Source organism: Citrus clementina, unplaced genomic scaffold (genome assembly GCF_000493195.1).
Source record: "Citrus clementina cultivar Clemenules unplaced genomic scaffold, Citrus_clementina_v1.0 scaffold_3, whole genome shotgun sequence".
NCBI lineage: Eukaryota > Viridiplantae > Streptophyta > Magnoliopsida > Sapindales > Rutaceae > Citrus > Citrus x clementina.
The window spans coordinates 43979958-43990051 of record NW_006262339.1 but is presented as its reverse complement, the minus strand read 5'-3'; the positions used below and the strand labels follow the sequence as shown (position 1 = coordinate 43990051).

General features: G+C 39.3%; 1 protein-coding gene across 1 annotated transcript; it reads left to right on the top strand.

The window, feature by feature from the left end:
• The first annotated feature begins 1453 nt into the window (after positions 1 to 1453).
• On the top strand, positions 1454 to 5605 carry LOC18047997 (protein LONGIFOLIA 1). Its single transcript, XM_006443888.2, has 4 exons — positions 1454 to 1888; positions 1967 to 3448; positions 3541 to 3727; positions 4669 to 5605. The coding sequence occupies exons 1-4, from the start codon at positions 1739 to 1741 to the stop codon at positions 5247 to 5249; spliced, it is 2400 nt and encodes a 799-aa protein (XP_006443951.1). The 5' UTR covers positions 1454 to 1738; the 3' UTR covers positions 5250 to 5605.
• Positions 5606 to 10094: the final 4489 nt, after the last annotated feature.

The following is a 10094-nucleotide window of genomic DNA, read 5'->3' as shown; positions in this document are numbered from 1 at the left end:
AGTCAGTAGATAATGAGTTAGACTAAAAATAGTAAAAAAAATAAAAACAAAGAGCAAAATATTATTATAAGTTCTGCTATAATAATTAATTTAACATAAAATAAATATATTAGTTATTAATCAGTCCTATCTAATCTAATAATATGCCAAATATAATACATAATTATTTATCTTAAATTACACAAAATATTATATCTAATTTAGTGTTATTACAGCTCATCTCATCGTCCACCGTATTCTTATTATGTCTAGTAAACGCGCCCTCCGTGTGAAGCGAATAGCAAAAACTAAATTGCTCTCATTCTCGTGGCTTACGTGGCATACTCCGTGAGGGGGCCCACTGCTTACCCCATTGATTATATAGAACTGTTGTCACTTGTCATGGTCAGCTACCTCTGTGCCTCTGTGGTATTACCTGGTAGCTAGCTGTGACTCTAGATTGAGGCCACGTGTTCCAACCGTGGAAAGGCGGTGGCTGAGTTCCAATTCCCGAACCTCCGTCGGGTAGTTTTGGTCAGTCGGTGGCGGAGGTGAAAATCAAGTTTAGTTTGTGGGATGCCGCGTGGGCGTGGCTGCAAGGCTTCGGCTTTTAAATTGTCGCTAACGCACGCACGCTATTTGAGAAAAAATGATGACGTAGATGGACAAAAACAAAACAAAAGCGTGGCCTCGACTCATGAGTCATGGTGGGTAAATTTACCAATGCTCACGGTCACGGGCTACACTTTACCATATAAATGATATATCTACCGTTTAAACGGAGTAATGCAATGTAATGTATTTTATTTTTCTCTAACATTATTACATTTACACTCAAGAATTATCAACTATGCTCGTGATGTGTGTTATTATTCCCCCCCCTCCCCCCCCCCCCCCCGCCCCTCTCTCCCCCTTATTGCGGCCTTAAATTGGTTCATATGCACCCGCAACTGATGATCATAAATGGAGATAGCAGAGAACGGTCTCTGCTTCATATCGGAAAATCATATGGCCTTAAAATACACGTAAGTTACCAATTGATTCTTTCTTAGAGAAAAGAATAATTGAAAATGGAGAATTACATTAGTACTCTATAATATAGCCAAAGAATCGTTCAGAGTATTTTGGTTTTAGCCAATAAGCTGTTGTAGAACAGTCAAGGGACTGAAAAGTCATATGGTATTGAGCGTCACTGCATGCAGACGAGTGTGTCATCAATCATTATGAACCATTTTTTTTATTAAGTGCGCAAGATGGCGGGGCTAGTTTAGGAAAAAAATTGGTCAAAGTTGGTCATCGTTCAAAGTTACGAACATTAAGGAAGTGGAATCGGACACGTGGACAGCATTACCCACGGAGCATTTGTGCTCTTTCTACAACTATAAACAAGGCCCTAAATATGCAATCTCAAATTCAAGCCCACCCTTGGTGGAGGACCCAATTGCCATTTACAGCTATAGGGCCGAAACTCTGGAGGAAGACTTTTCTGAAATTTCATCAAACGAAAAGGGCAGTTCCTGTCTTTTTGTCTGGCCCCGCATTCTGTCCTCAGCCTTAACTTCGCCTACCCTTTAAAAGACCAGAAAAGCGGGAGACGTTGATAGAGGCGAAGTTATAGAGATACAAACAGAGCAACTGAGGAATGTGAAAAATGGAGATCGGAAAGTGAGAGAGTGAGATTTTTTTAGGCCAACAAAAGAGAGCAGGCGTGCTTTTTTTAAAAAAAAAGAAGATTGAAAGTGAGAAATAATAAGAGAAAATGACGACCGGAATAGTACATGAGCAGAATCTAGAGAAACAGATTGAGAAGCAAATGGGTTGCATGGCTGGTTTCCTCCAGATCTTTGACCGCCATCATATTCTCACCGGCAAACGCCTTAGCTCCACCAAACGCCTCCCTCCCTCTCTGGTCAGTTTATCATTATGTCTTTTTCTGTATTTGTGCTCTGTTTGGCTGCTTATTTCACTGTTTTGAAACTAAATTCAGGCTGCTGATTCTACCTTTGAATCGGAGAAGAGTATTGAGTCCTCTACTATTTCGAGAGAGCAGCAGCAAGGGAAATCTACACCGTCCCCGGACCGCTTCAAGCAATCTCCAGTGACGGAGCTTCGGCCTCCGTCTCCGTCTCCGTCTCCGTCTCCGGCGCAGGAGCCTGCAACTTCGTTGAAGACTGACAGCAAGGTGGCGCCTCCTCTCCCGGTTTTCGAATTCAAGGAAGGTACAAGATCGTCGTGGAAGTTTTGCAAAGAAGCTCCCAGGCTTTCTCTAGACAGCAGAGCCGTTGTTGACGCCAAGGGAAGCCTCAAACCCAGGGAGATCCGCACTAACGCCGCGATTTTATCGGCAAACCGTTGTGAAAACACCGAAGAAGCATCAGCGGGAGAAGAGTTAGAAAAGCAGCGACGTTCAACGAGCGTCATCGCGAGGCTCATGGGACTTGAATCGTTGCCTAACTCGGATCCTGAACCAGCTAAGAAAGCGGAGCTACGAAGATCCGCTTCCGAGTCTAGAGTCTCCAAAGATCAGTATCGTTTCATCGACGGGATTAACTTTCAGTTAAAACAATCGCAGCCGTCGTATTCGCAGATGAATGCGAGGCAAAATCAAAACAATGCAGGTACCGAAGAACGAATGGTGAATGGGCGACGTGTAGATCCAAAGCAGCTCAATGTACGAAGTGTGAGAAGCGAGTCAGCTAAAGCACCCCAAAGAGGAATAGTTCAACTGCAAAAGAAGAGCTTCTTCGACTCGGCCGATTTTTTTCCCGAGCCGAAACAGAGCGTTTCCATATACGGAGAGATTGAGAAGAGGCTTAAAATGCGAGGAATCGACGAGCCTTCTAAGGATCTCGAAACTCTTAAGCAAATCCTTGAAGCTTTGCAACTGAAAGGCCTTTTACATCCGAAGAAACCCTCAAGCCAGGCTTCAAGTCTAAGAAACTTCGCCTATGATGAATCTCCAATCGTCGTTATGAAACCGGGGGCAATTAATCGGCAAGGAATAGCCGGCAACGACTCGTCATCTCCTTCAAGTTTTCGAAGGGCAGGAACTCGTTGGAGCTTGAATTTCTCCGGTGAGATGTCGCCAGGGGTGAGCCCGAGACGTGACAGACCGGAGATTGACCGGAATGTACGGAACCACAGCAGTCCTATCCGAGGACGAAACTCGATTTCGCCGACCAGAAGCGAGACCAGCATTAGAAGTCCAAGCAGGAGAAGACCGTTGAGTATCGATACGCAGAGGAAAGTGAATAATGAGTCCACGGTTATGGAGCAGAGCAGAGTATCTCCAAGGAGTAAAGTGAAAAGGATTGGATCAGATCAGACGACAAACCGTTCTCCGAGATTGGCCAAACCAATGGCTGAGATTTGTCACAAGGACGATAAGTTACTCACCCCAGCGGAGGATGAAGTATCCACGATTTCTGAATGTAGTATAAGCTGCACCTCTTCTCAAACTGATACTGAGGTAAGCTGCTAATTGATAGTATTTCCAAAAAATAAAGAAAATATTTCCGTTTTAATAACAAGTATTAATTAAATTTCTAAATTGTAATGTAGAGATCAAAAGTGGAGGAGTACAAGGAAGGGAGGAGCTTATTGGAGAGATGTGATAAGCTGCTACACAGTATAGCGGAAATAACTGCGAGCGAGTTGCAACCGAGTCCGGTATCGGTGCTTGACTCATCGTTTTACAAGGACGAGTCGTCTCCTTCTCCTGTTATGAAACGGAGCATTGATTTCAAAGGTGCGAGACTCTTTCATTTTTTTTTCCCTGCCATTCCGTTTAATTTGTGCACAGTTCGACATTGATGGCTTGGCTTTCTGGATTTGCATTTGACTATCGTGACGTCTTTGATTGTATGCTACTACTGCTAGGCCCGTTTAAGTCAATGCTGTACGTTCAATAGTAGTAGATATTTGTCCCTGTCCTCTCTCTCCTGGTTTTGGGTAGAAAATGAAATTAATTAGGTTTTAATGTAGTGCGATTTGTTTAATTAACATTAAATTGTTGATTACCTGGTTCGGGTACAGAAAAAGGCTGAGCTAAGTTTTAGAGAGGTAACAGTGAACACCATGACTGTATGATGTAGTGGGAAATCTAAATTATTTATGTGGCACGAGCAATCACGTGGGATTGATTATCAATGGTACCCACTGATGCCGATCGTCGGATTCATTGACGGAACGACGAAGCTGGATTTTGGAGTGAAAAATTAAATGCGTGAACTACAACTGTGATTGATGATGGTACTTAAAAAAGGGCAGTGACTGGAACCTCTTTTTCTGCAAAATTACCTGATCTGGGTAAAATCAAATCCCAGTGGTTAGCTTAGCCTGGTTGAATCTTGAAATGGAATATGTTCGCTGAACCTTACTGACAGGTGTCCATCGGGATGCCATCGATAGCTATGCATTTTTATGCTGCTGCCTTTGGTTTTGTTATGGAGTGGCCCACGTTGGTAACCAATCAGAGGCATCTTCAATTTCCTTTCTTTGTCACTGTCAGCATCTTTAAGCTTTTGTTATGTCAGTATGTTACTCATATTGAATGAAAATTGTTTGGCGTTCGATCAATGGTGTGGGCTCTACTATAGGTTTTGAGTCTTTTGACATTTTCTACTGTTGTTTGCTATGTTAGCAGCTACGTATCTGACTCTTGTGCATTTTACCTGGTGTAAATAACAGACCAACAAAACGAATTGGAAGATGATATCTGGAGCCTAGGGATTTCATCTGTGGAATCAAAATCGGAGGATGATGACTCTGATTTCACCTACATTTCGGATATTCTCCGGGCATCGAATTTCCTACCGGAAGATTCAGATATGTTTTTATTGCTAGAGAAGCAACAATATCTCAAGGGAAAGGATACCTCCAAGGTCTCAAGACTGCAGAGAAAGCTTATATTTGATACTATCAATGAAATTCTGATTCGCAGGAGGCAATTGCCGCCATGGAAAGTCGTTTCTTATGCAAATTCCAATTCTGGGCAGGCTTCACTGCAACAAATTTGGTTGGAATTTCAGAAAATCCGGGAGAGGGACTCATCTGAGGACTTGTTTAATGTCATATGTGGTGTGCTAAAAAAGGACTTAGCGGGGGATGCCATTAACGGGGATTGCCCGATTGAGATGTCCGAGGCAGTGCTTGACATAGAACGGCTCATATTTAAAGATTTGATCGGGGAAACCATCCGTGATCTCGCTGCCTTTTCCGGGAAACGTAATCCAGTAGCGGCGCTGCCTCGTAGGAAGTTGATATTCTGAACTGGAAGTGAGGGGCTGAGGGCCAATTAGAAGCTTTTAAATTAATTTCACTAGCTTGGTATTGGCTCGTTGCTTTTTGTTTTATTAGCTTTCTTTTCTTTTTATTTTTTTAAAAATTAATTAAAGCTTGACATCCTTTTTTCGGTTTAACAAATTTGGGAAATGTTTGATATTTGATTAACCTGAAATCCAGGCATCATATCAAACGATTACTTTTCGAAGTTGTAAAAAGGTGCGATATAGTTGGAGTCCGGAATTGAAATGCTGTCAAGTGGGTGCGTGAGCTTTCAAGCATTTGGCAACCACGCTTAGCAATTTAATATTCAAAATGAATGCAAAAATTGACATTGTTTTTAGCGTTCAAGCAAAGGGAAAGTGCATTAGCTTCGTCTCTAAGTGAAGTAAATTATTCCATTGAACTGCAATTATGAGTTGATAATTATAGCTATTAGGGTATTAATAACCTTGCCACCTTGTGGTGGTTGGTCATCATTAAGTGATTTTAGTTCGTCATTGACCTTTAGATGCCAGGGTCTCAAGGCGTGTTAAATAAGCAGAATGTTCATTTAAGAATGATAAGCTTTTTCATGGTCAGAACTGAGGGCCAAAGGTGGTCCATTCATCCTTTATTATTTCTTTTCCGCCAAAAGCAACTGTTTGAAAGGACTCTAAACAGTGTAGTTCATAACTTCGGATCACTCCTTCACCACCTAACAAATATAAATGAAATCAAACTAACCGATCCATTCGAGCTTAATATGATTCTGCCCTTCAGAACTCGCACATGATATCAGTGAAGTTATGGCAACCAGTACAAGTGTCGATTCAATCTCCAGTGTATAACACGAGTCCTGTATCGGACCATGTGCCCAGGATTCTTCTTTTGGAGAAATTTTACGTTTTATCTGTGATTTCGATTTTTCTCTAGGATTCTAACAAGCTCGTCTCTATTGAACATCAATCATGTTATGCACATTTTTTGACCATTTGATTGTAGAGGGTTGATTCCATATCAAACCCAGTTGGGTCCAGGCGGTTTGTGGATCAGATGGTTAATATACAAATTATCTGAATGCATGATGAATAAGAACTATCATTTCTTCCTCAATAATTTGGCATGAAGCCAGTGGGTTCTTCCTATTGAGCTTTTTATCATGTTATATGGCAAGCTTTTGTCATGCCTTGCGATGGATGCATGATTCAAAAGAACAAAATGGTTGAATTATTGTTGGTGTTTCTGAAAAGATAAGAGCTAACCTCAGCATAGTTCCTTCTTCAGAAGTGGGCCTACAAAAACCACTTTAATATCGCTTTTTTTTGTATCATTGGGCTTCCGAGTTGTGGCCCATATGCCCACATGGTTGGTCCCATTTGCCACTTTTTTTTTTTTCAGGCCTAATTGTTCACCCTCTGGCAACAGTTGATGTATATGGTATGGCCACCCAACAATGTGAGGAGTGATGCTGCCCCCTTTTGACCACTCCTTTGCTTGCTCCCTCCGTCAGTAGAAAACTAGAAATTCTTAAAGGCAAGGAAGCTGAAAAAAGAATTTGTTAAATAAGAAGAGAAAAAGAAAAGGGGTTCCTGTCATACAAAAAGATTTAGATTCAATATTGTGATTAACTTTTTACTAACCTTTGAAACAATATGTAATTGATATTTATTGGATAAGAATATATATAACTAATTGAATCTTAACCGTATATTATTATACATATACATATGACAGAAGATTATGAAAAGTTGAGCAAAAATCAGCTCAACACTAGATCTAAATTCCATCCCAAAAAGGGCACAAGCTTATTTTAGCATCTACCAAGAGATGTAGATGGAGCACTGGCATGGCCACAGGCCATTGCTATGGACTTTTCTGACAATTAAGAGTTGCGTTTTTTACCTTTTTAAAACATTTAATTGCTCATTTTCAGATTAGCAAAATCGTTCGAATCTGCCGTTAAACTATGTCACTTGGAAAATAATTTGATAATTTCATTCATCTGTAGTACGTGTGCTCTAAATATTATTGAAAAGACATGAATATGCGGAACATGATGTTACTGATCAACTATGGCCATATTTTAAATGGAGAACTTATTTAAATCTTCTCCGAACATTGTCGCGTTTGATTGTCAATGTCATCTGTGTCGCTGTCTCCTCTCTCTGGGCTCTGGGTCCTTGCCCCTTGGCAAAAGCAACTCCATTATTGGCCATGACGTAATAGTTTGGAGCTCAAATTCAATTGGGTTTTAAGTACATACATTTGTCTACCAGGTCGAGTAACATGATCATGTAGTTTGGGGACCGAAGTCTATGCCTATTGTTTTCTTTTTAATGACACATATATATACATAATATATTTGAAGTGAGTAGTTTTTGTCTTCTTTTGATACATTATTATTGGGTACCTAAATAAGTTAGAAGCTTATGGCTAAATGCAATCCCAGACAGACAGTTATCAAGAAATTATTATTGTCCCACCTGAAGGCCTTTTAGATGGTTTACAAGCTGAGTGAGTCCAGATCAAGAATAGTACCAATATTTGATTCTCTGAATTTATCTTATCAATTCATATTCTTTTTTTATTAATTTCACTTATTTTTGTAATTGCTACTGTTAAATAATTAAAAATAAGTGCAATTTCAAAAACCCCGCCCACCTTCCACCATCACATATTGACATTCACCACTGCACTGCAAGCCCTTAGTCGCCGATTTGACATTAATAGCAAATTCTACAATAGCTGCAGAACAAAACCACAAAACCCCTCATTTGTTTGATTTGATTTTAATGAGATTATTATGATAGTATAAAAAAATTAAAAGTAATATCAAATAAAAAGAGGTAAAGAATAATTTCAGTATGCGGATCAATAAATTATAAATTAATTGAAATAAATGAAAAATAATAAAAATAGGCTAACAATAAAACAGTTGAAATTGGAATGAATGATAAAGAAGGGTGGCTTGAGGTGGTGACAATAGTAGTGGAAGGCGTAACTAGGGTTTTTAATTTTTTTTTTTAGTTAAATTTTTGTCTTTTAATAAGGATAATTTAAAAAATAAATGGGGTTAATGAAACAATGGGGGCTGGTGAGAAACCTTTGAGGGTTCAGAGCGCTATGTGATTAAGAATGCTGCGGCCAGCTCGCATATGTTCAGAGCCTTTTGGGCCTTATGTAATCCAAAGCCCATTTCTGCTAACATAATAAAACTGCCCCAAGTCCCACTTTCGTCACTTGAGATCGGCCCTGCAGAAGCAGAACTCCCCTCTACAGAATAAAATTTCTTAACAAAGAACGGATGCAGGGCTCGTAAAATTTCAATACCACGGTTTCTCAGTTCAGCCGAAGAAGCCAGCTTGTTAATCGTGGAGCTTGTGAAGCTGCAATGCTGATTATCAGGTGTCTCTATATTTCCACTATTTTCTCTGTGAGTTTGTACATGTTCTCTGCTCCATTAAGACAATGATTTATCTCTACTTGACTACTTCAGGATCAAGCATTATTAATTAATTTATTTATATTCTATTTAAATGTGTGATCAGTTGAGTTGTGATTTAATTTGACTATCTCTTCAGGAATAATTCTCAATTATTAATCAGTTTTTTTTTTTTTTTTTTTGGAATTAATGATCATCTTGTTGGTTTGGTCATAATGTTGGTGGATGTAGAGATCCAAACGCTGTCTTAGGATGAACCCCAAATACACCTTGTCCGTCCACTTGCTGTGTTTGTCTCACACAATATGAACAACCAAAAGCCTTCAAAATGTTATTATCAAGATTGCTGGGTTACCCACTTTCAGATAATTTTTTTAACGGGCGAAAGTGGGTCAGATCACTCTCTTAATGAGACAAGACAGCATGAGAAATCATAGCTTAGTGATTTTTCCGCACTCAAAACAATAGGTGGTGGACATTCTTGGCCCACCTTGCTCACCTCAAACCCTACATTAAAGCCTCGGTCAAGATTCTAAGCATTTGCGTCTGCAATTAGTGTATGTACGACTTATTAAATATGGCAAAGAAGCCTCTAGAGTATCGGCCTCTATGCTTTAAGAACTCATCACTAAACGATCCATTTTAATACAGTAACCAGATTCTTTCATTTTCTACGGTTCTCTTCATTTGGATGATTGCCTCCTTTGGTAACCCCTTAGTTTATGTTTCATTGACTTGTTCAATTTGCAACAAGGTCACTAACATAAACCCAATGCCAAGTAATCATCATACAGTTGTGCGTTGTATGTTTATATGTTGTCGAACCTCAAGCGTACTAGCTGACATTACGATTGATTTGATTCCATATTCCCTTGAATGCGTGTTTGAGCTGAACGTGCATCCATGATTACTATGCTTACATCATTAATTTTATTTAAACCTAGGAAGATCATTTTTATATCCCAACTTCACAGTTGAAATCAGATGTGAAAAATAAGGGCAGTTCTCTTGCCAAAAAATTTATAAAAAAAAGACTGTTCAACTATTTTTCAAATAATGGTCAGTTTTTCTATTTTTGAAGAGAAGACAAGCAACCTATGTTAATATCTATTGCAACTTCCTGTTTAGTGTCTTTAAATTTTAATGCACATTGAAAAATTCTTCAAGGAAACTGAATTTTGTAGCCGGGAATCACAATTATTTTTCCTAAATATAAGTTATTGTTTTGCCCATTACTGGCTCAGGTTCTTGTTTTCTTTTCCTTTTTCCTTAAAATAATAAAATATGTATTGTAATGTTCTTAACTGATTGTCCTGAAATTCAGAGTCTCAATCTCATTTACAGATGCCTGATATTGAGGAAAATGGAAAAGCACTTCTATGAATTTCCAGATCGCGGTTCTATGACG